The 25866-nt window shown below is 47.2% G+C and overlaps 1 protein-coding gene and 1 long non-coding RNA gene across 3 annotated transcripts in view; one reads left to right on the top strand and one right to left on the bottom strand.

Moving 5' to 3' along the window:
- Positions 1-16191: 16191 nt before the first annotated feature.
- LOC144242537 (uncharacterized) lies at positions 16192-19551 on the top strand. Its single transcript, XR_013338377.1, has 3 exons — positions 16192-16292; positions 18293-18399; positions 19461-19551. It is a non-coding gene; the product is annotated as an uncharacterized LOC144242537 (long non-coding RNA).
- A 68-nt stretch (positions 19552-19619) lies between these two features.
- TRIM44 (tripartite motif containing 44) overlaps positions 19620-25866 on the bottom strand; it is a 105941-nt gene continuing 99694 nt past the window's right edge. Inside the window, exons 5-6 of one of the 2 annotated variants that reach the window (XR_013338376.1) lie at positions 23957-24191; positions 19620-23175 (exon numbers count right to left, since the gene is read on the bottom strand). Coding sequence is in view for 1 of the 2 variants with exons in the window: in XM_077777501.1 (XP_077633627.1) it covers positions 24164-24191 (28 nt within the window). In the remaining variant the exon portion in view is untranslated. Of the gene's footprint in view, positions 24192-25866 lie in introns of both variants that reach the window. The other variant, XM_077777501.1, reaches the window with a different exon arrangement.

The following is a 25866-nucleotide window of genomic DNA, read 5'->3' as shown; positions in this document are numbered from 1 at the left end:
GTCTTTTTAACCAGAGCTGTTCTCCATGGCTCCCAACTAGAAGGTGGCTACAAGTTCTGAATGTGACTTGGGTCAGCAAATCATGCTGCTGGCGGCAAACACTAACTGCAAATTCATAGAGTCCCATGGGAGCACCCTCGGGCCCTCAGACCCACAGGGAGCTCTGGCTAGTCAGAGGTTGTTCCTCTGGTAACATTTCCCACATAATTTCATGGGACTACACATTCTAAAAAAAGACAAGGACACTGCTTGCTCATTCTCACCTGGATCTTCAGAACCTAGCTCAGGGGCTGGCCCATCAGCCCCGCATGACGCAAACATTTGTGAATGAACAAATCGCCATCAGTGTGTATGGATTTCAGTGGACGGGGCACTCAGGGAATGAGGGATCTGGATAATTGGATTTTCTGGCAGCCTGAGGGTGAAGCAGAAAAGCTTATGATTTCAAATTAATTCCAGCTACACTGAGTGCCTCCCACATCCATAGCTCCAAGGTAAAAACCCACGTGCTGTGTATGTGTAATGGTCAGGGTCTCGGCAAGAAAGACGGTGCTGTCAGGGGGAGGGTGTGGCTTGATGAGGGCATGACAGGCTTAAGGGAAACCAACAAAGGATGCCGGAGTCCCCCTTGGGCCAGCAGTGCTGGGGAGCCCTGCTGCCCTTGGGGGGGTACAAGGGAAGGGGAGGTAGTGGATCCCCCACCAGAAGAGAGCCAGAACGGGAGCTGGAGCTGCGGGAGCAGATGGCATGGCAAGAGCCCTGGTGGGAACGTGGCTGCTCCTGGCCTCTGTGCCCAGAGGGAATGAGCACTCTGCCTCTCCTTCCTTCCACACTGCTCACCTGCTGTGCATTTCATCTGCCAAGCCCTCTTGGCGACCAGGAAGGGAGAGCCTACTGCGATCACACCCAGGGGGGCCCAAAGAAGGGAGGGGAAGGGGGAGGGGGAGGGTGTGCATTGGGGCAGGTGGAGAATACCTGATACTGTGTATAATTTTGCATTCTCACCATTGCTCTTCGAGGCGGACATTAGTGTCTACTTCTACATAGTAGAACAGAGGCCTGGAGTAGTTCAGTCCTTTGTCCAAGTTCACGTGGCTTGGGAGAGGCCAAGCCAGGACGAGTGCTCAGACCACTGGACTCGCATTCCCCTGCTTGTTCCTGGCTCCTTGCCACCTCCCACCGCAGCCTACTTGGGAGAGAGCCTGCTCATTCCTTTTGCTTCTGGATTCTTCTCAGGAGTGAGGAGATCTGGGTGGAAAGCACTGCTTTTCTGGGCAGGAGAATGAATTCTGCAAAGTGTAGATTGGAAGTTGGCTGCCAGGGATGGGGGTGTACTGTTTAAGCCTTTTTAAGAGTGGAAAGAAAACTGGGTCTGCAGTCAGCGGGGCTGAGTACTGGTGGGCCCCCAATGACAACGGGTATTATTTATTGAGCCTCTGTTATGTGCCAGGCACTGTCCTAAATGCTTCACACATGTAGCCCTCAAAGGAAGGTATTATTATTTCCATTTGTCTGGCTCCAAAACAGAAGCATGGAGAGGTTAAATTACTTGTGCCGAGGTAGAAACAGGATGCAAAGTCAAGACTGCTGTACAAAGGCCAATATCCTACTTTTACTCCCATGGTTGCCCTTCAGAGGACTGCAAGCTGATTTTGACCCATTTGGACTCTGGCGTTTTGTAAAAAATATGAAATCCGTGGCCAACAGCTTAAAAGCTGAATTTCTGACTTGTATTGAAAAATGGGAAGATTGGAAACCCTGCACCCATATTCTTGTATGGCAACAATCAACTAAAGCTGAGTGACAGCTGCCTCTTTTAAATGGGAGATGCCCTAGTCCTCACCACTCCCTACTGTCCAGTACTGAGGCTACCAATCTGTTGCCATTCCTTATCTGCTTTACCATAGGTTCTCTTATACCCAGGCCATTCGACTTATGTACATTGCCCGCTTGGCTGCAGTAGGTGTTTGGGTTGTGCCCACATCACTGATGGTACAAGATGATCTAGTGGGGTGACGGAAGCAAATATTTGATCTTCTGTTAATATGTCTGATCTCATTTATGCTTTTATTTCTCTTTAAAGTTTTCTATTTTTCAAATTAATTAATTTAATTTATTTTTATTTTATGAGAGTGAGGGTGAGAGAGAGAGAGAGAGAGAGAGAGAGAGAGAGAATCTTAAGCAGGCTCCATGCTCAGCGTGGAGCCTGACACAGGGTTCGATCCCATGACCCTGGGATCATGACCTGAGCTGAAACCAAGAACTGAAGGCTCAACCGACTGAGCCACCCAGGTGCCCCCGCTCTCATTTACTCCTAAAGTTTATTTTCATATTTTACTGTACACTCAATATATTAATACGACAGCCATGGCTGTATTTTATAAATGAATTTTGTGCATGGATATTGGGGGTATTGCTCAGAACATTTTTCTGATAGGGCCCTGCGATAGAAATGTTTGAAGATCACTGTCTGTACAGTAGCCATAAGACATTGTAGAAGTCCCTTTGACTTTCTAGGTCTGGATATTTTTTCATCTGGAAAATGGAGATATTGATACTGCCTACCTTGAAGAGTTGTTGCAAAATTCTAAACACCCAGCAAAACGTAAAGTGCTGAGCCATAAAAGCAGAGAGCCACCCTGGGAGAAGTAACTCGGCACAGCCAGCCATGCGGTGGCTGCTTCTCTTATTTTAATGTCAACCTGGAAAGGGGACTGGAAGGTTCCCTGTAGGGTGTTGAGTCGTAAAGCCTGGGCTGCAGGCTGACCTGGTCCAACCCCCTGCACAGCAACAAGGATTGATTTCCAGGTTCATTAGTGTGTTGATGCACCCCGGAGGAAGACAACCGCTCCGCTCTCATTAAAGAGAGGCTGCTGCCCCATTTCTATTCACCTTCCCCTAACCTCCAGCCTCCACCTTCTATCCCAGATAGACTCCTTCTCATTTCCTTCAACCCCGATGGTCTCCCTTGCCCCTGGGTTCATTCTCGCTTGGGGAGAGTATAGATTTAAAGGCAGATTCAGACACACAGGTGGGGGTGTCAGTCTGCCCCAGTGTGGTCATGTCCACACCCCCTCCCACCAGAAGGGAAGAGATGAACTTGCAGTCAGGTACCTCAAAGCTTCTTGAGGGCATCTCTGACTGAGATGGGGCCTTGGCCTCCTGGGGGTGGGCCCTTTGGTGAACTTAGGAGGTTAGACAGACCCTGAACATTGAGTGAATCTCTGGGACACCCACTCATTTCCTTCCAACACCAAAGATGAGTGTCCAGTTATTCAAACCCCCCAGGTATGGAGAGAGAATGTTAACCAGGACCCAACCAACTAAGTAGTGGAGTATGGATGGTCAAATGTCCTGCTTTGCCTGGAACTGAGAGATGCGGGACTTTCAGTGCTAAAACTGGGACAGTTTAGGGCACAGAGAAAAGGTTGGACATCCCAGCTAGAGCCAGAATTCAAACCCTTACAACCCATCTCTGAAGCCCACATGCTAACCCACTCTTCTTCAGCACCTTGAGTAAAGACAGAGAGAGCGACCAGGGGGATGTGCGGTGTGGCAGGCGGTGAGCCCCTGGAGGAGGAAAGAAAAGGGGTCTCAAATATAGGGACCAGCTCTCTGTGATATTTTTCTGTCTGGGAGCGTGGCAGAAGACAGTAGAGAAGGTAGCTCTCTACCCACCCTATTTGCAAAATGAGATTCCAGTAGCGAGAGGGCCAGAGTGTGTGCAGATCCTATGACAGCAGGGGTTAGAGAGAGAAGTGGGGTCTCCTTTATGAGGGCGCCAATCCCGCATTCACAAAGGCTCCACCATCATGACCGAATCCCTTCCCAAAGGTCCCGCTTACTAAAACCATGAGTTTTGTGGGTTAGGATTTCAACATTTGCATTCTGGGGGACACAAAGACCATAGCATCCAAGTGAAGAGATGACCTTAAGTCATCTAAGGGGAAAAGGTGGGATCTCTTTATGAGCACTGAGTCATTCACAAAGGCTCTACCCTCCTGGTGGAAGGAAACAGATGACCCTCTGTTGAAAGTGGTAGAGTCTGCACTTGACCTCAGGTCTTTTTGCCCCCAGTGCCTGTGCTTTTTACCATTTGGCAATACTTCTCCCCAGGAAGACTTTCTTAAAACAGAGAATCATTTCCTATTATTATTATAACCCAAAGCTGGCAGGGGAGGAAAGTAGGTGGGTGAGAGCTTTGTTCAATCTTTCTGTGCCTTTTCAGTCTATTCTCAACTATTGGTTGCTGGTGTTAAGGCAGGGAGAGTGAGCCAAACTTCAGTGTCTCATATTTCCTTGTTACTAACATCTGGTCAGAAGAAAAGGTCAAAGCTATTAAGTGCAACAAGGTCCTGGAGGTGTCTATTTGGGGATTTTATTACCCCCCCATCCTGCACCCCCACTTCTCAAGTCTCGTCTGAGCCTTTTGGGGTATGTGGGGGGGTGTTACCACACATGTGCGCACCCTTTAATTTATCAGTGTTACTGACTGTAAAAAAGTTAGGCTTTGTAACACTGCCTATGGGCAAGAGCCAAAATTAAAGTGTTATTTAAAATACATGAGAGAGACTGATAGTCATTTAAATAGCTTTAAAAAGTATCAGACCACATTGACTTTAAAATACTACCTCCTTGGAAGATCCAGTCCAGAGAAATTTTTCCCTTGGTCGTGTTAATACATGAAGCTCCAGTCTCAAATCTGAGCAGAAGTCATTCATTTCACAAACATTGAGTGAATGTCTCCTGTATTTCAGGCCCTGTGCTAGGTGCTGTGAGGATACATAGATGACATTGACTAGAATCTCTCCCTCATCCAGTTCCCAGGTCATTGAGGAGACATTAATACACTACAGGGTAGAAATAAAGAAAAGGAGAGCATTCCAGTTAGCGGCAATGGCCTGAGCAAAGATCTAGAGGGCAGAAACTAGTATACTTGGGACAGGGGAAGAGCTTCTTTGGCTCACAGAACACCGAGCGAACAAAACAACAGAGAATGCAGGTCCCTGTGGGGAGGAACACCCCCTGATGTCAGACCCCATCCGGGAAGATACGGAGATGGATATATAAGCCGGAAATAGGTCTCAGGAGAACCTGATGGTCAACAGCAAGAGTTAAATGTTGATAAATCAAATCCCAAAGAATGACACAGCGTTGGGGAACTGCCAAACCCAGGGCACAGATGAAGAGGTCAGAAGTTCAGCTGGGGGAGTGCTCGGCATGGGCTGGAGGAGATGTAGCATGCTTCAGGGACAGAACAGGAATTCAACGTAGAGGTGGCCTTTGGAGAATGAAAAGAATTTCCTTGGCGGGAGAGGACGGCCATGTGCATTCTGAACAGAGGGAGTTTCGGGAAGAAAGGTGGGGAGGAGGGAAGGAGGTATCCCTGGGGTGTGGGGGTTCCCTGGTTCGACTAGCACAGAAGGGTCTGCTCTAACTTCCCCCTGACCTCTGGACAAGTGATGGATGGGGTGATGAACCGTGACCAGGTGTTGGGGGCAGATAGATCTAGGCTGGGTTGAACTCTCTCTCTGTAATTTTAAAGCATCTCTCTGTACCTCCGGTAGTCCCCCAGGTTTCCTCATTTGCAGAAAGGCCTTAAACAGACTTCCTTCACAGGGCTGCTGTGACAGTTGGAGCTTTATGTCCGTTAGGGCACTCTGTGGGCAAGTCATAGCGAGTCCCAAGTCGCCTAGCCTTCTACTCTGTACCCCTGAGGTCAGCTTCTCCCTCAGAAGGGATCATCACACCGAGGCACTGCTTGCTGAAAGAAAAGAAGACAGGCCCTCCTCAGGGCTTTCACGTATGCGTGAGGATATTTCCCAGAAGCCCTTGCAGGTCACATGCTCATTTTGAACCACTCACTGACATAGGGGGCGGGGCTTCCCTTAAGGCCAATCGGGATGGGTCGTGAGCTGGGAGGCGGTGCCCGCTGCACATCTGGGAGCAGCGGCATAGCTGCCGCGGGGTGCCGAACCCTGAGTGCTCCGTTCGGTGATAGTTTGCAGAACTCTGTTTGTGAACAGAGTGGGGGTCTTGGGTGGCAGAAGAGGCCACACAGATCACAGGTCTCAAGGTCCCTTTCCTTGACGTTGTCTGGGTCACTAAACCTTGAAATAAAAGGGAAGGGAGAAAATGAAGCAAGATTCTGAGACAACCGAACAACTCAGAGTGGTATCAAAATCATGATACCATGATACCAAAATCAAAATCATGTTGTCCTGAAAGTTCTTTAAAATCCGTGAAGTCATCTTTTTCCCTCCACTCTTCTCCACTCTTCTCCAGGGCATAATAGCCTATACCTTTTCATTTATTCTTCACAAGCACCCGGGCTTCTGGCGGGGACGGTTTACAGCCCTTCCTGCTACCTGCTTCTCCATCTGGAGGTGACCTGTGGTTGGTGGCCGTAGTGACTGCGAACGTGGCGGGACAGCTCTCGGCTCCAGCGGCGAATGGCTGCACCAGCGTGGGCAAGCTAGCCTCCCTGTGCTTGTCCTCAACCGGTCCTGGTTCCCAGCACACACGCACCCGCCCTTCGGGTTGAAAAGCACTTGCTCTTCTCTGCCTGCATGAAGTGGCCTGTTGAAGATAAGGAGGATTTGTGAATCCTGCGAGATTGGAGTCTTGCCACTTCCTGCCATCTCATCAAAGAGCAGAACGTAGAATAGGGCTATGTGAAGGGGGGGAACGTGCAGCTTAATGAAAAGCATGCGCTCCATAATGTAAGGAAATTACAGTATTATTGTTTTCCAGCACAGCAACAAGATATAAATAGATACTAATAAGTAAAATTGGGTTAATTGCTGAAAAAAGTACAATTCATAATAGGGTTGCATTATATAAATGTTTGCACATGTAAAAGTCCTTTAATATACATGGATTTTGCTGCGTTGGCATGAAAAATTGCTGGCTCTGTCACAACTAGCTGTGTGATCTCAGGCCACTCTTCCCCTTGCTGAGCCTCAATTTCATTGGCTATAAAATGAGACTAATCATTTCTTTCTTGTAATAAAGGACAAATGAGGTAATGTGTGAAAGGCCTTTGAAAACTGGAAAGCACAATACATTCCTTAGGTATTTAATAATTATCGTACCTAATAATCATCATAACTAATAATCATCCACAATAAAAATATATTCAGGGAAATCATAAAGACTCATTGTTTGAAATACCAAACTTAAAAGTGATTCAGAAACACTAAATTCATGTTTTCCTTTACAACGGTGTCTACAAATTGGAGATATTTAATTTGCTGTTTTTAGATACTGTTTTGTTTTGTTTTGTTTTGTTTTAATTAGACTGCGAGTGGGAGAAAGGAGTAGAGGGAGAAAGGGAGAGAATCTTAAGCAGACTCCACGTGGAGCCCAATGACATGGGGCTCAGTCCCATGATGCTGGGATCATGACGTGAGCCAAAATCAAGAGTAGGACACTCAACTGACTGAGCCATCCAGGCACCCTGACACTATCTGATTAACAACAATTTTGGGCCCCACAGCATCTTTAGGGACTGAACAGCAATTGGCGGATTGTTTTGGACAGAAACATGAATGACCCAAGCTCCTGGATTAAGGTAGCTACCTTTATGAATGTATTCTCTGGGTAAACATGAAAACCGAATGAAATCAGGCACTTCATTGTGGATAAGGAAAAAATCAGTGCCCTGTGGGATGAACTGTTTATAGTCTTACTACAGAAATGGATGCACTATTTATACCTAAGAGTTCTGCTATCTCAAACCATGGTGGTTAGATTCTCACTTCAAGTTCATTTACATAGCCTTCACCATGGAGAGTCAGTAATTGTGGGTTAAAAGCAACTAATGTCAGACCCCTGCTGGCCTAATATGGTACTGCATGGGAAACACAATGTCTGGTTCTTATTAATGGGGAAATTAGCTACCGGGGCAAGAAAGCAGAGAAGCCAAGGATTCAGTGGGGCCTTAATTTATATCTAGGTGTCACTATTCATCAAAACGTGTGCCAAAATGGGAGCAAGAAGAAAGGTCGAACTCGAATGGAGAACAATGGCTCTTGAGGGGCAACCAGGGATCATTATCTCCCTTCAGGGCAGTTTAAAGCAGCTCCCCCTTTGTTGCTAACAACACATAGAATGTAACACTTGTTCTTCGCTGTGATTTCAAACTCATCGTTGACCGTATACTCTAACCTCTCACAGGGCAGACACTCTCTCCTCAGCTTTTTCATTCTGCCTCTCCAAAGCAAGGAGGAAGGCCTCTAAAGAGTGAAGGTCAAAATGCAATGCTCAAGGATATATGTAATGGGACCAGTATACTAGGAGGTGGAATATGCAGGTAAAAGGAGTACCTAGAATTATAATGCATTTCCTTCTGTGGCCCGAGCTCTTTCCTGCTCTCTCGTGAAACTGAAGTAAAATGGCGCCTGCCTCTGCGAGGAAAATGGAGTCCAGGGTAAAGGAAGCACAGAGCAGCCCAGAGAGGGACAGAAGAAACCCAAACAAAACAAGAACCTCAGATAAAGAGAGCTCAGCTCTTGTTTTAAGGAAGAGGAATTTTTTTTTTTAATGTATATATATTTTGAGAGAGGGCAAGCACAAGCGGTGGAGGGACAGAGAAAGCGGGAGAAAGAGAATCCCAAGCGGGCTCAGCACTGCCAGCACAAAGCCTGGCATATGGTTTGATCTCACGAACCATGAGATCATGACCTGAGTCAAAATCAGGAGTTGGACGGACACTTAGCCGATTGAGCCACCCAGGTGCTCCGAGGAAGAGGCTCCTGAGTAGTGTTCCTGCCTTGCAGAAATCAGAGCAGGAATGGGGAATCCATTTTGAAGGAGCAGAGGTTGGAGAGTGGCAAAGTGGCTGAGGTGTCAGCTCAACGCCTAACCCAGTGTTTTTGACTGCAGTGAATAGGTAAACCTCAGAGAGCAGACCCAGCATTGGGTGTGGGGAGCCATGAGGGACAGGGAGAGTCATTCCACTTGCTCTGCTTTAACATGGTTGAGTAGATGAACTCTTCTTCTTCTGCTCATGCCAGAAAGCTCTGAGGAGGGTTTCAATGGTTAAAAGTCAGAGCCTTACCAGATTTGGTCCACTCTAGTGGCCCCATGACATGAAGGTCACAGAAACAAAATGGGTTTGTGCTGGGATTAAGGGTGTCTTTCAGCCACGTCCTTCAATCCCTTCCTCTTCAGGGTTTGTGCCCGTTCAGTTTGGCTTGAGTGATGCAAATCCATTCTTCCCCGTAAAACAAAATCATCATCTCATTAGCATCCCCGAGAATGTTCTGTGATTACAGGAAGGAAAGCTGTGATTGCCAATCTAAATACGGAGAACTTGGTGATTTTCAAAGGCACTGTTGGCTGCATTGAGCAGGCAGTGAGAAACCCACCCTCAATTTTCCGTAGAGTGTTCCTATCCATGGGTGGACTCTGAAATACTTAGCTATTCTCATATCAATGGATACTTAAGTCATTACCGCATTTCTGCCATTAGAAGCAATGCTACAAGAACATTCTTATGCAAAAGCTTTGTATATGTGTCCTATTTCTTAGAGAGATCTAGAAATGGGATTGGATACCACCGAATTTCCTTTCAAAATTCTTTTTTTCATACTTCAATTTATTATAATAATGCTAATATATATGATAACTATTTTATTTCTTGAGGGCTCACTATGTGCCAGGCACTGTATTAGGAACTTTTTATGCATTATCTTATTTGATCATTCTCATCAACTCCGTATGTCAGGTTCTATTATTAGAGATGGAGAAAAGGAGACACAGGGAATGTAAGTTACTTGTTTAAAGTGACTTAATACATGCCAGGCGCAGGATTCCTGACCCATTATTTCACTCCTACCTCCATTTCAGGAAGAGAAAGCTTGAGGAAAAGGCATAGTGAACTTGTCCATGAAAAGAAGCCAGTGGGATGCTGATTGTTGGAAGTGTTGTCATCTTGAGTCTTCATCAACGAATCTTTGAGTTGGTGTTGATACAAGGACATTAAGCTCAAGGTCACAAGAGGATTTTTCTCCAGCTATGCCCACAAAACCTCTCTTTTAGATGCATAATGCAGTCAACATTGTACTGGTTCTATTTAACCTCTGCCAAGCAGCTGGTTGAAGTGGTTTTCCTCTCAAATTAACCGGCTGTCTCAGTGTTCTGCTATGTCAGGCTAAGCGTACATGGAATGGGATGGGGGTAGATCTGGTTCAAGGCCATAGATAGGAGTTGTGCATTCCTAGAAATGGAATCCCTCGATAATTGTGAACCATCGTGAGGCAAATCAGGGACCACGGGGCTGATAGCTTCTTTGAGGCTTGCCTGTGTCCATGAGGTCCTTTGGATGCTGTGCCTTTGTTCCTGGGAGAGAAAGGGTCGGAGTGGGCTAAGGAAGGGGTGAGGAGGAGGAGGCGGAGGGGAGACAGCTGTTCGGTCAAGCAGGGTATTTATTTCTTACCATTGCTAAATGCTCTTGTTACATTGCAGCCGATCTACTTATCTCCTAAGCAAATACAACCCCGTGCCTCTTCTTTCCTCGGAGGAGCATGAACTCTGTACAAGACAGCCTGCAACTGCACGGAGGGTGTCAGACACACACACACACACACACACACACACACACACACGCACACACCCTGCCTGACGCGTGACCGCTCTGTCGAGGAGGTGTAAAAACCTCACTAAAGTTGTAGTGAGGTAGAACATTGCACTTCTACAAACTCCTTTCCGGGAGAAATACTTTGAAAAGCCATTTGGAAGTGGGTGGGGGGTGAGACCCCACAAACGGGGGATGCTGGAATGACAAAAGATGGTCGCTAAATGGTCTTTTCTAAAAAGGGGGCCCGGGCTTTTGTTTCTGAGTGTGGTATGCAGATGGGGGTGTCGCTTCCAATGTCCCCCCAACCGCACGCCTACACACTGCACCCAGAGAAAGGTGTGGGCCATTCTATCCTCGACAGAAGTGTTGACCTCATGTTTAAATAATGGCAGTTGGGAGGGGTGCCAGGCTTTTTTTTTGTACCCACATTTCCGTCTGGTTCTGCGCACATACCCTCGCTGATACTTCCCAGCCCTGTGCTACCACCACCACCACACTGAGGCTGAAGTGCCACAGAAGGCATTTGAAAATAGTCCACGGCCCCCTCTGGAAGGGGCCAGACAAAAACTGCCTTTTTTTTTTTAAGTTTATTTATTTATTTTGAGAGACAGAGAGCATGTGCAAGTGGGGGAGGGGCAGAGAGACAGAGGGAGAGAGAGAGAATCCCAAGCAGCCTCCACAATGTCAGCGTGGAGCCCGATGCAGGGGCTTGGACTCATGAACCGTGAGACCATGATCTGAGCCGAAATCAAGAGTTGGAAGCTTAACGGACTGAGCTGCCCAGGCATCCCACAGACTCTCATTTTTAACGAACTTACGCCTCAGTTTCCTAGTCCTGAGAATGGAGGTAACCAGTGAGCAGGGCTGGAGGGTCCTGCCAATGCATGAGGCTCACTGAGCACCTTCCCCTGTGCCTGGTGTATCGCGGGGACACAGGTCTCAGTCAAGCAGGCTAGCACTGTCTTTACTTGCCACAGCAGTAACCCCAGGATGCAAGCTGGAGAAGAGAGTGTGGGTACGGGGTGGGGGTGGAGGAAGAGAACCAGAGAGAGAGAAGGAGACAGAGCCATGGCTTGTTAGAGCTGCACCTCATATTCTAGACGGTGCCACTGATGAGAAAGATCTTCTTGTGCTGAACGCCAACGTCTGTGCAAGCCCCGAGACTAGAAATTCCACCCTGTGGAAAGCTCACTTCCCTTTAGGGTCAAAGATCAAAGCTTGGGGTATCTCCCAGAATGTTCTAATGTGGGCTTTTGGGTCACGACCAGACTTTCTCTTCTGGGAGATTGTGGACAAATCTGGATAAGAACCAGGTTCTCCAATGACCTCAGGCAAATCATTCTCTTTTGGCCTGATTGTTCACCAGTTAAATGAGGTCATTGGGACTCCTCTCTAAATCTGTGTTTTCTATAACTGTTTCATGGAACATCAGAACACCATACCTGGTTCCCTTCGAAGTTCCACGATGCTCACGAACATATTAGAAGGTCTGAGAAGTCCCATAGGGACTTTGTGCAGCCTCCTCTTTCACTTCCCATGTTACTTGACTACAGTGCATTTTTTCATGGCTCAGGCGCACTTTAGTGTCTTAGTCTGCCAGGGCTGCTAGAACAAAACACCGTAGACTGGATGCTTTGTCAGCAGAAGTTGATTCCTCATAGTTCTGGAGGCTGGAAGTCCAAGGTCATGGTCAGGGTCTTGTGAGGGCCTCCTCCAGGTGACAGCCTGCCCATTTGTCACCATGTCCTCACATGGAGAAAGGGGCAAGGGAGCAAGTTCCCTGGGGTCCCTTTCTAAGGGCACTGATCCCATCCATGAGGGCTCCACATTAATGACCTAATTATTCCTAATACCATCACACTGGGAAGTAGAACTGCAACGTATGAATTTGGGGGGTACTCGAATATTCAGTCCAAAGCATTTGGGGAACCACTGCTCTCCATAAAGTCTATGTTTGAGTCCAGCTTTCCTGGGATAGCCCCAGTGTGTGTGCACAGCCCCCCCGTGGACACACATGCATACATATCTCGCATATGCACGTGCACACACGCACACACACAGACACACTCACACTCACGGAGGGGAGGAAGAGTTGGGGATTCTTAAAGGAAGGTGTTTCCATTGCTACCGTCACTTCTCACTTTGCTAAGTCCTTACGGTGTTAGAGCTGGAAGAGGTGGAGAGATCCAATCTGGCAGACGCTACCCCCTCATTTTAGGAGTGTTCAGACTGGGAAGTTGACCTGCCAAGTGCTGCACAGCTCATGCATGGCATGGCGGGGGCGGTGGCTAGGCTTCCCAGCTCTTGTCCCCCTTCTCCTGGGGAAAGCAGGTGCCTTTTGATGGCATCACGGGCTTTGGACACTCATGCTGGTGTAGATGTCGCTAAGGGCGTCTCACAGTCTTCTGCATCAAGATGTAATATCTGGAGTGACTCTGGATATGGATGCTATCGACACATTAGTCCCAAAGTCCAGGAGTATTTCTTGAACATCTCTTTTGTGGCAGGCAATTTTGTCAGCATTGCTAATATAGCAGTGAACAGACAATACAGCCTTCAGAAAATTACTGTATTAACAAGTAAGCGCATATAATTTGAGATACTTATAACTGATATGAAAGTGTAATTGGGTGGGTGTGGTAGAGAGGGCTGTGAAGTGGCCTTGGGGAAGACCCGGAGGCTGAGCAGAGGAGCCAGCGTGGGGCAATGTTAAGGGCAAGCTCCATCTTCCACAGTCCCCAGAAGACTCCATTCAGATGCATGACATCATCACAATAAATAGTAATCACAGGCTACCACTTCCTAAGTCCAGGTAGGTCCTGTAGATCCAGCTTCTCATTTAATCCCTCAGAGCTAAGGACAGAGCCAGGACCAGAACCAAGTTTGTCTGTTTCTGAAACCGGGATCAGGAACAAGCTCGTTTCATGTTCCAAAGACCACACATTGCTCTTTTTTCCTGGAGATTCCACACTGGGGTTCAGTGGTTCGTAATGTTAACAGTTTCTCCCTAACAATTTAGGCTAAAGTTTACCTTTCACTTCATCCCATCGTGGGCAGTTCTACTCTCCAGAGAACCTTCCCTTCCCTAGTAACACACACAACATCAATTTGGTCTTATTATCTGATGCCAGTTGTGTTTATGCCTCACAAGGGAGAAAAGTATGTTATTATGAGTGGAGATTTTGTTTTTCTATTCTGTTCTCTTCCGGGGGCTGAGGGACAGAGCTCCGTACTTTTTCTGAAGTTAGATATTGCTGTGGGCTTGGCGCTGAGTTGGCAGAGGGCATGGATAAGCACCACACCTTCTTTGTTTTCTGTGGAAGGGTCTCAGCTGTTTTCCCTCCCATCTTGAATTCTTTTACTCTTGAAGAATGACCCAAGCAGAGAAATTTCCCAAACATCTGAAATCTGAGAATTTGCGTCTGGAATCCACGAGGCTCATGGTTTCCAGATGGAGAGACCGGAAGGAAAGGAGGTGGAGGCGCAGAGGAAGGAGGGTGAGAGGCTAAAAGGACAGGGGCAGCCTGAACTCTGGATCACTCCGCCCGCCTTGCGAACCAGGCCGGGTCTCTGATTTGCTCTGCAAGTTTACCGTTTGACAGTGTGCCAGGCCCTGAGGAGTGCAGCGGCGTGCATGCCCTCCTGAGCTGCTCCAGTGATTGTGAGGAAGGAAGTCATCGTGAGGTTGTCTTTCCTGGGGGCGGTGACTAAGCTCATAGCACAATATAAAAGGAAGCTTATGGCTTGGCTCTCAAGAGGGGTATAAACACGCCAGATGGATTTTCTCACCATCTCAGAAATGGCAAAAGACGGATACTTCTAGAAACCTTGGCTTCTTTACACCACTAAGCCATAGGCAGCAGTGGACTCTGGTGACCTAATTCCTCCTCCACACGTCTGGTCCTTATGCCAGAGGTGGGGAAGGGGGCTTAGCAGGCATCCCTGTTTTGAGTAAATTAACAGGCAAGTATAGTCTGGTCATAAGTGTGCTAGGTATCATTTCAGAAGGAATGCTCTTGTTTGATTAGATGCCGGCGTTTTCTAGGGAAAATAGATCAGAACCCACCTGTTAGCAAATGGGAGATTTGCTGAGAAATACCCAGCTTTATTCTTACTTATTAGTGGATTCCTTTTTTTCCCTTTTATAAAAAAATTTTTAATGTTTATTTATTTTTGGGGGGGAGGAGCAGAGAGAGAGGAAGACACAGAATCTGAAGCAGGCTTTAGGCTCTGAGCTGTCAGCGCAGAGCCTGATGCAGAGTGTGAACTCACGAACCGTGAGATCATGACCTGAGCCGAAGTCAGATGCTCAACTCACTGAGCCACCCAAGCACCCCTACTAGTGGATTCTTTATCCTCACCTCCATCTATAACCACACCACTGATATCACCATTGCTGCTGCTACCGCCAAGGCAAATAACAGTCTTGCTCCTCTATCATGGTTCCTTCATCTGGAATAGGCAGAATTTGATACCAGGAAACAGCCATCCAACCTGGTCCAAAAGGTCTCACAGGGCCAAAAGTGTGGAGAGAAGCCAAACACAGAAAAATTGTTTCCTAATTAACGCCTGCCGTCTTTAGATGTCCTAATAAAAACGGTGAGGTAGCAAACAGACACCTTGAAGCTAGAGAACCACACTTGGACTCAATGCTGTCAAGAGGCAAGCAAAACACTCAAGCTCTCCTAAACCTAGTCTCCTGGCCTGGGATGTGCAAATGCTTAACTACACTCTGGCTCGAGAGGGAAAACAGGCAGGGCTGGACATGTTCTGGAATGGCAGAGCTCCAACAGACCACCCAAGTCACCCTGAGGTGTGATGAGGTACTGCCAGCCTCCTCAAGCTCAGCAGCGCCCAGAATTTATGAACTTCTTCTGGGTATAACATGAATCTGGGGGCCAAGCCAGGCATTATAACATCGAGAAATGGTGAACAATATTCCTCCCCGCTGCTCTTCCTATTGCTGATTGTACCATTCAGAAGTGAATTATGATTGAATCCCTTCTGTGCTGACGGTGTTACAAAATGTTGGTTGCAATGTAGTCATAAATATTTAAGTAAAAGGAAGAGAAAGAGGAAGGAAGGAAGGAAGGATGAAAGAAGGGTGTAAGAAAGGAAAGAAGGAAGGAACAAATGAACGAGGAAGGAAGGAAGGAAGGAAGGAAGGAAGGAAGGACAGACGGACAGAAGGAAGGAAGGAGGGAAGGAAGGAAGGAAGGAAGAAAACATGTAGCAAATGATAAAACTCATCGTTGCCACCAGTAAAAGATGGAGAGGCATGGAAAAAATCCTTGCTTGTATACCAAATGGAATGCAGTTAACTTAGATCATTTCTATACATAATCAACATGGCATGGGCTTTTACAATTATGCGGTGTTGACAGTAGTGCATCATGGGAGAAAGGATGGTTCAAGTCGCATGCTTCTGGATTTCTTTATCTTAGGGTCATCAGAGCAGGGCCAGGTTGCCACAAAGTGCTCAGTGATCCATGGGAAATGAATTGTGTCTTCATTCCAGGGCTTAATATATGCATTACATCACTCTTAGAAGCAAGCGACTCTGTGGTTGCTGGCTCCAAGGCAGATTAAGGTCAAAAGTGGCCCCGGAGACCAAATTCCCTAGAGATGGCTTACCACACAACTCCGTGCATCCTTTCTTCTGAGTTTTCTTCTCTTAACAACAACTACCAAACACCAGCTTCCTGGGCAGGTACTACGTCTATGTAAGGTTTATTCTTCTTGTGGCAAAGAACTGGAGAAATACAAGGGAGAATTTGTCACTACAGGTTAAATTGTGTTACACCCAACTTTTGGTGAGGGTCCTGTTTCTTTTTGTTATACTCCAATTTGGTTGTAATGATAATTGCTTGAAATAAATGGGCAATTGACAGGGCCTTAGAGATAACAGGGATGCTTAAGTGATTTTTATAGTGGCAGTATTTGTCGTAACAGAATTTGACCTGTATTCTGGTTATTAGTTTTATTCATCACAATGGAAGGCTTGGCACTTCCATTGTTCATGCCATTATATGCAAAGCGCTGTAGCATGAAAGTCACTTACAAAGCTACGGTGAAAACTCCCTAAACATGAGAGGCTCAAGGAACAATGAAACCTCAGGTAGGGCGATGTTTTGTTTTATTTAGCTAAATGCTCAGAGGTTTATTGCTTTTAACCCCTGAAAGTTGTTTGTTTTGTTCTATACCGTTTAGGATATGAACACCTGTAAAATGTTTGATATGCAAATTCTTTCCTTCTTTCCAGGCACAACTTCATTTCTTTAGGTGTGATGCTCAGGGTCATCATTTTGAATGTGATTAAGCTGCTCTATAACACAGCAGTCCCCTCAGGAACTGACGTGTGTGTGGAGTTGTTTTGAGCACTAACAGTGTGGCTTGAGCTCTTTGGTATACTTAAATGTTTCTGTGTTTTCTATTGCTCTTTTTCCCTCCTTGTCCTAAGTTTCCCCTAGAAGTCTGTTTCTCACTCCATTAAATCCGTGGTGGATCTTGGAAACTAGATGTCAAACACTTAGAACTACGTGTGATGTGGTAATCCTTTCTGATTAGAGGCTTGATGGGTGGATGTCTGGCCTTTCTCTTATGTATTTGCTTCATAGTATTTCTTTCAACCAGTCAGGGGCCTGGCTTGTCACTTCCTTGTTCTCCATCATTTGTGAGTGGGTCCAGCAGAGGTTCTAGATTTTTCCAGTTCTGTCTCAATTACTCATGGTCAGAGCACTTGTTTGGATCTCGTGTTCCAGAAATAAGGATAAGTGAAGCTGACAGATCGCTGAGCTGTAGGTAAATGAGTAGCGACTGAGTCCCCAAACTGGTGGGAAGTTTGTGGGCCATTTTTGTAAGGCAACTTGGTCTGCTGTGAGCTGTGGCCACGACGGTGACACTCAGCAAATGGACTATAAAATAGACAAGCTCTTTTCGCAGTCCCTTTCCAAGAATATGAAGCTGGCCCAACGTCAATCTGTTGGAGACCTCTTCAAGATGTTTAATTAAATTACAGACTCCGTGTCAGAGCTGGCTGACTTTCGGGATTCTAAGACTATGCTAGAAGAAGCCACGGCTCTGTCTCCCCTGATGATTTCATTATTTATGGCCTTGGAAGAAAAGAGACTAAGAAAATCTAATCGTTCCTTTCCTCCAAAAGCGCAGTTTCGAATTAAAAGAGGTTTTCACTGCCATCCTTAGCCCTTCTTCCCTTGTGTACCCTGTACCTTGTAGACTGTTCAGAGCAAGGCCTAACAAAGGGGCAAGGTCCTCTGCCCCAAGGCCTCCCTGCATGTGTGCTGGTCAGGGTGTTATTCACCAACACTAGGCAGACTCTGCCGCTGACGGGGAGAGATTAAGAGCAGCGGTTTTGAACCCTTTTAGGGCTAGGTTTAAATCCTGGCTTCCTGTTTACTAGGATGTGACCTTGGGCAGAGTATTTAACTCTCTAAATCTGATTCTTGTGCAAGACAATAGGAGATGATAGTGTCAGTGCTCTGAGAATTAAAAAAGATAATGTACAAAGCAACTAGGCCAGTGCCTGGCCCAGAGAAAGAGCTCATTCAATGGCAGCTAGTGTTATTAACACAAGGATTTAACCTGGAAGATTACAGTAGTTAACAAGTACGGAGGCATACCCAGCGCAGTTACTGACTTTAAGTGCTCTTTTGTTTTTGTTTTTCTGTGACATTTTCTTCTCTTATTAAGATTGGCAGCCTGGCTTTCTGCTGGATGTGCGTACCTCTGGGCCAGGAGATGTTCCAGACAAGCTCCAATTTCACCCTTTTATGACTGTAAAGGAAATGGGGACACCTGTAAGTTGGACCAAGGGAAGATCAATGAAACAAAGTAGAGAGCTGTAGCTTTCCGAGGGAAAGACAATAAAACGCAAAGGGCTGGGGCAATGGGAGGTGGTGTTGAGATACTGGCACCAGCCAGTGGGGAAGGAAACCTCCAAACACATTGTGGTCTGTTAAACACTGAGGCGCTTGAGTGCTGCAAGGCTTGGCAGCCCCTTCCCACCAGGCAGAAATGGCCTCAGCAACCGGAGAGAGGAAGGAGCGTCTAATAACGCTATGAGACAGAGAGTCTGCTGTCCTGGCTAATCGGTGTGGCTCACTGGGCGACCTTGAGTGACCGACTCACCTCCTTATCTTGGACAATTTCTCCGAAGTTCACCCAGTCCCCCAGCTAACTAACGAGGTCTGATGAAGACAAATTTCTTCAAACGAAATTTAGAGTAGGGTTCATAAACCGCAGCTGTTCCAGACACGCCTGCTGGTGGGTTTTTAATCAGAGGATTTTAATGCCTTTAGGCAGGACTTGCACTTTAGGTTCACAAAGTGTCTACTATCCTGGCCTCTCACATTTTGCCTCTGTGCATATGACTTCTGGTTTCAGTGCAGCCCCACAGGTCGGGGGCAGCGGGGGTGGTGCCTGGGTGGCTCAGTAGTTAAGCGTCTGACTCTTGATCTCAGATCAGGTCTTGATCTCAGGGTCATGAGTTCAAGCCCTGCATTGAGCTTCATGCTGGGCATGAAGCCTACTTAAAAAAAAAAACCCAAAAAACAAAAAAGTACTATAGCAAACATATAGCTCCAAGGTTCCACAGAGATGATTTTGCTGGCCTACCTGTAATTTGCCCTACAAAGATTTTTTTATTTCGAGAAAATATAAATATTAAAATCTGATGTTCCCCCTGGTTAATCTAAATTGTAAATATTATTTGAAAACATCATTCGTGATCAAGTATTCTTTGGGTTATAATCTAACTTTGTTCAGAAAATTTAACCTAGGCATAGATTGTGTTACTTTGAGGAGAAAACATGTCTGTAAATGACAACGACTTTAAGTGTGTCTGCTTGCCTCTTCCCAGAGACCCCTGAAGCTGCCCTGGAGAAGCCAGGAGTAAATGAGCATCCGAATCTGACAACCGCACACCACGCTCTCCGGCATCACCACAGTTAAGGATGGAGATCATCATGAATATTTACGCTTAACAGACTCCTTTGTGCACAACTCTCAGAGACGAATGGTATTTCCAGTAATAGTTTATTGATTTCCAAATGCACAGGGGCACTGAGTCCAAACATCCTGGGATAGCGGTAAATCTCTTACAAAATAATTTACAGTATGAAAATGATATACTGAAACATTAACTCAAATGTGTAATTCCCTTGAAAGAGCGAGTGTTCCCTTGTTTAATGTGAAGGGTGGAAGGGGAAGGTAAGGAGGGAATGTGACTGCACAGGAAAACAGGCAGAGGACAATGGGTTCGTTGCTTGTCCCCACCCATGCAGTGTGGACTGTCACTATACAAAGACTGGTCAGGTTTGATCCCCATTTATATAAATCCACTGTCCCCTCAAGGTCATATCAGTCCCAGCATGGGCTCTGTGGCATGTTTTGCACCTTTACACCCACAAGTACCTCAACTTGTTTTCATTTTCCTGCCCCGGCTTGTTCTGCTGCTTGTTCTGCTGCTTCCGGTGTGTTCTCAGTTCCAGATGCTACTGTTCCGTCAGGCAGGCCCCCTGGGCCTGAGTCTGGGGATGGGCTGCCGTGGGGGCTTCAGAGCACTGCTGGGTGCAGGCCATGTTAATGAGATCTCGAGTCTCTTCTTTCCCTCTTATGGCTGGGTTGAGTTCATCCCTAATGAGATTTGTGTTTTAAACAACATTCCAGATGGGCTAGGCACACGGTAAACATGCAATCAATTTCCTTATTACAAAGCATGTACTAAACAGCTATTATGTGAGTATGAAATTTCAGGTGTTGGCAAGAGAATATTTTCTAGGTGTATGTGGGGGGCGGGAGAGGACTTCCTAGGATCCTCCTTCCTGGGGGAGGTCTCACCAGGGTCCTCAGTCCTGACTGGAGTGGGCAGACTCCTGGGTCCTCAAAATACCTGGGCCATCGTTTCTGATACTGTTAGACATCTTGGAGCAGGGCTGGCGCCCACCTTGGCCCGTGCTTTAGGAGCTGACCACTTCTGCCAAGGAGCTGTTCTTCTCGTAAGCACCTTGTAAGCAAGCACCTGAGCTCCCACTATCTGGTGACACTTGTGATCGGGGCTGGTACAGTGGTACTAAGATCAGGAGGGGGCTGCCCTGAACTCCCCTTAGTTCTTATACTGAATGTGTGTGTGTGTCTATGCATGCACCCTTGTCCTTGATGTGTACATACGCACTCACATTGCGTGCGTGTGTGTGTGCATGTGTGTACACATGTCCGTATCATGTATCAGCAGGAAAGTCCGGATTCACTGGACTTTGAGTTAACACATCCTCAAAGAGCACAGGACGGGCTGGGCTAACACATGAGGACGGCCTTCCCTGTGGCAGTGCAGCAGCAGACATTTCCAAGCAAACTTAGCAAGAACACCCTTCACTCTATTTCTAAGAACTTCTATACTCTTGAAGGCCTAGAAACACTCTATTTATGGGAGATGGCACCAGAAAGGAAAGGCTGCCCCAACTCCTGGAGGCAGGCTCAAGTTAGCACTGTGGACTTCACGTATCTGCTAACGTGGCACGGCGAGGCTACCTGGATGCCATTTCGGAGCCCAAACAATAGCCACGAAACGGAATTTTGAAGAAGCAGCTGTGAAGTGGGATGGTCGGACTGCAGTGGTGGGGCCTGAGGCCTCTGCCTGCCTCTGTATTATAGATGTGCCACCGACCACCAAAGAGCTGGGGAGAGCCGGGCTCAAAGTCTGCCTCCAGTACCTCCTAGCTGTGGAACTCAAGGCAAGGGGCTCTTCCACCCCACATCCATTTCATCAGCTGAGAAACTGGGGCCTAGTGCCAGGCCTGGCTCACAGCCGGTCCTCAATATAGGTCATTTTCCCTCCTGGGCTGTTGCAGCTAAGACTCTTAGGACTTCTTAGAATTGCCCTGGAGTGAATGACATCAAATCAAAGGACACACCCACTCTCAGCCTCCAGATAACCAAAACTTGGAAAGCAGCCAGGGATTGCGATGGGGACCCAATTCATTCTGGCAACACTCATGACCTGCCTCCCTCGGTGACCTCTCCCTGGGGATTCTGCAACCCTGCTACAGCCTGCAGTCGGTCAGCACACACTTTGGGGCACTCTAACTTTTACTGAGCTGGCAGGAGCGCGGCCGCATCCTGCTGGGGCTTGAGGCTGAGCAGCGGGCTCCAGCTCCGGGGGGCTGGTGCTGCTGCAGGAAGCAGCCTCATTCTTACATTGATAAATGCTGCTGGCAGGAACTCGGGAGCCTGGGCAGAAGCCGTTGCGCCGTGTTTAATGCTTCCCTGGTTAAAGTTTTATCAGGTGCTGAAGACAGCAGGAGCCCATTGAGCAAATCTGAAATCCTAAGTAAAAGCAAAAGTGCTTTCCTTGAGGATTACAGAGATATGATAACAGACAGAGATAGGCTGGCATGTGTTTTTATAGTTCTGTTCATATCCACCGCATATATGCTCGGGTCTCCCAGATACTGACTTTAAGTAACAGCAGATAGTCAGGTATGGAGGAGCCGATGGTCTGTCCATTGCTGAGATAAGGCTACTATTTGGAGATTCAACAATAATTATTGGCAAAAGACAAACACAAACATCCAAATCCTCAAGTGTTCTTAATCTCTTGGTTTTTAAACTCTTATAAGAGTGGCCACTGGTCCTTCTTTTCGGGGAGCTCTGTTGGGTGAGGTTGGGGGTTGTAATTAGTGGTATGCCAAATTCTCCAGTCTCTGCAGGCAGACCGGGAAAGCACCAGAACTGTCTTAGTCATTTGCTGACCACCAGTTTGGGAGAAAAATACTTTTTTTTTTTTTTTTAACTGCCCAAAGGACTCTCGGTCCCAACATCCTAACATATGTAGTGAGCCAGGGAAAGCCTAAGCCAAAAGCAAATATGCCCGGTAGCTTCCTGGCCTCAAAGAAATAGTTTCACAGCAAACACAGGATTGAACAATGATATAAATAAGATTCCTACAGGACCACGCTGCTTCGGCCCCAAAACCATCCCGCACACACACACCAGCTGGCCCCAAAGCTCTGTGACACGTACACAGGTCACGAGCAGGTCGGAGGAGAGGGATTTCCCCAGAGCAGGTGTCTCAGCTCTGCTTCAGAAGCAACTAGAAGTCCAGGCCCTGAGTCAGCTGCATGGATACAGTTCTGATTGTACTTCCCAGGAGTGGATGCCAAAACACCGCCAAAGGCATAGGACAGGGAACACACACCCCACGTGCAAATAAGAATTCCCTGTGAAGTGTCCCATTGTATCTTTACTGTGTGTATGAACATTCTATTTCATAATGTAACCGTTTTATCTAAAAATAAGGTCATCCCCTGACTCCAAACCATTTAAGTGAAACTGGTGTCTGAGGAAATGCAGGTTTTTAAGCTTGTGGGTTTGCACTCCCTAGAAATCACAGCTTCCTTGGGGGTAGAATACCTGGGGGTGAGGAAATGTGGGGAAGGGGTGGGGAAGTGCACCACGGTGCGTCTCTGCTCGCAGTACTCGAGAGGGGAGAGCCTGGCTGCAGGAGAGGGGCCGGAGGCCAGTGGGCGGGTGCCAGGAAGAGGGGCTCCAGCTGCAGCGAAAGGTGGGTGCACCTGCTGGGAGACGGGGCTTGACTCAGCACACCAGGGCGATGAGATCTCTCCCTACCCTGCACTGAAGCCACATGAGGCCAAGGGGCTTGGGGCGAGGGCGCCCAAAGCCCACACTGAAAAACTCCCACTTCGCAATATACACTCCAGACTTCGTGTTGTGACAAGACCCAGAAAACCGGCAGAATTCACGCAAATAAATCAGGCTCCATCAGATCCCTTAGTGACTATTTTGGAAACTCAGGCAATTTGAGTTCAGAAATACTGATTTCAACTTTTAATCAGATCTCTTTGGTCCTTTTTTTTTTTTTTTTAAAGTCATTTCCTTTCCACCTCTTCAATCATTTTTTTCATTTCCACAGCACTGAATTATGGATCTGAAGTGCTGGATAACCTTATATACTAAAAATATCTCTGTATTTCGGACTTTTAACTCTTTCTCTAACCCCATCTTCATGCCACCATCTTACCTCATGGAACCACATTTTCACAACTGTATGACTGGACTTTCAGAGACTATCTACAGAGCCCTACTTTGCCCCTCTCCCATTATTTCATGCTTCTGTATAAACAAAGTGGGGTTTTATTAGCAGGTAGGGAACAAATTCTGATTGCCCTTCAAGATTATTACAGATCCTCCCAGATGAAGCAATGCCATTTGGGTATACAATATTCCAGGGGCTGGCTTTCCTGAGTAAGTTCAAAGCAGCCATCGAGGGGCTACCTGAAGGGCGCTTCTTAATGAACTGCTCCTGGCTGATCACAGGGGCACTTTTTGTTGACCTACCATGACGAGAGAATGACAAGCACAGTCAGTGACAATAAAATCGGTCATCCCTTCGACAGATGTGTGCCTGCAGTGGACCTGGGGATGTATCTGGTGGAAGTACGTTTGTTGCTGGGCAGCTTTCACAGAAATCAGAAGCCGTTACACACACGCCGTCACATACACACGGGGGAGGGGGGGAGGAGTTTCCACGGGGGATGGCAGCCTTCATGTGTCCTCGTCTTCACTGGCACTGCTGTAGAGGAAAGGAGAGCCAGGTGAGTCACGACAGCACGAGAAGGGGGAAAGCCTCATCTACCGGCCGAGAGCACAGGCCCTGTTCTCAGACCGCCCTGGACCCCACTCCTCGGCTACCACCGCTGGGCGCTGGCCACGGCAAGTTAGTCGGCTTCTCTAAGTTAGTTTCCTTCTCTGACTACAGGGATAACTTTGGTGATAGACCCTGCTTTCCGGGGTTACTTATAAATAAGACAAGACATGTAAAGCACATAATGCCTGGTACACAGTTAAGTGAGTATCTATGAAGGTGCAGGTGAGAGTCGTAATATTTTTTAAGCTTACTTGACAAAGAGCTAGTGAAACTCAGCAGTTTGACTTCCCCTAAGCCTTAAATCCTACTGTTAGGAGAGAAAAACAATGAGAAGCCATCACTCTGCACTGGCCGCAGCACTTCTCATTGGGAGTTAAGCCAAGGTGTCAATCCCGCCCTAGAACAGTCATAGGGTTCAAATGTGGCTTCTTCAGGGGAGGTACTCTATCTAAGTAGGGTCCCCTGGTCATCCCCCCATTTTATTTCTTCAATTGTCCTTATCATACCCTATGAACTGTTTGCTATTTACTCTCCCCCTCCCTCTGACTGGAGCATACAAGTGTAGCAATGCTGTTTATTTTGTTAGCACCAGCATAATCTAGCACTGGTATCGTGCTAGGCACAGAGAAGTGCTAAGAGATAGTTGTTTTCAAAAAGGAAGTGAGAAGTAAAAACAACAGGAAGGGAGGAGAGGAGGGAGCTGAAAGGAATACTTATTACTACTCTGACCAGGGTGTCCTAAATGTCAGTGATATTTCAGGCACAAAAAATGAGCTGTGAGTCCCAGAGCATGGCTAGGACCTCGGGTGCNGGGCCCGGGGGTGGGGGGGCGGGGGGTGGAGGACACTGTTGATATAGGGACCGGGCAAGACAAGGGCAGGGGGCAGAAGCGAGCCCGCTAAGAAGGACATAAGGAGCAAACTTGCCTACTTCCTCCTCCTCTGCTTCTAGAGGCCACTGTCCTTAAAATACTAAGAGTCAACTTGATCAAGTGCCTACTGTGTCCCAGGGACCCTGAGCTAAGCGCTGCTCATGACGATCCACGACCCGGGACACAGGGACTGGTGGTGCGATCCCTGCTCTGCAGAGGAAGAAAGAGAAGCTGAGACGGAAAATCCTCAGCCACCAGTAAGGTCTGTGTCCATACAACTTAAGGATTAGTATGGGCTGGATGAAATCTGAAGCAGTGATGCGGAGGCAGGGGGTGCTTGGAAAGGCAGAAAAAATCTCCTTCCTCCGGTGGAGACAGGAGCTGGAGAAGAGGGAAGGTCTGGGGTGCATCCGCTCCCAGCTATGACCTAGAAATTTTTTATCTTGCAACAGACTATCTAGGTCTATATAAAATCTGTGTTGTTTTGCATCCATTTGGGAGAGACTTTCAAGGAAAATATCCCAGGCAGCAGACTCGTAGGACTTCCACTAAGGGCAAAAACATTTCAAGACACGGAGCCTGAAATTAATGTAAATGTACTCTAGGAGCCAAAAACACCACCTCAGCAACCTTCACTGTCCCAAACTCTGCCTTATTTCTCCCTTTTTCCCGCCTGTGGTCCAATCATAGGATGAAGGGTGCAGCTAGGAAGGGCCGGACAGTGGACTG

This window comes from Crocuta crocuta, unplaced genomic scaffold (assembly GCF_008692635.1).
Source record: "Crocuta crocuta isolate KB4526 unplaced genomic scaffold, BGI_CrCroc_1.0 scaffold384, whole genome shotgun sequence".
Taxonomy (NCBI): Eukaryota; Metazoa; Chordata; class Mammalia; order Carnivora; family Hyaenidae; genus Crocuta; species Crocuta crocuta.
Note: the sequence above shows the minus strand (reverse complement) of the source record. Positions and strands in the feature narration are given on the sequence as shown.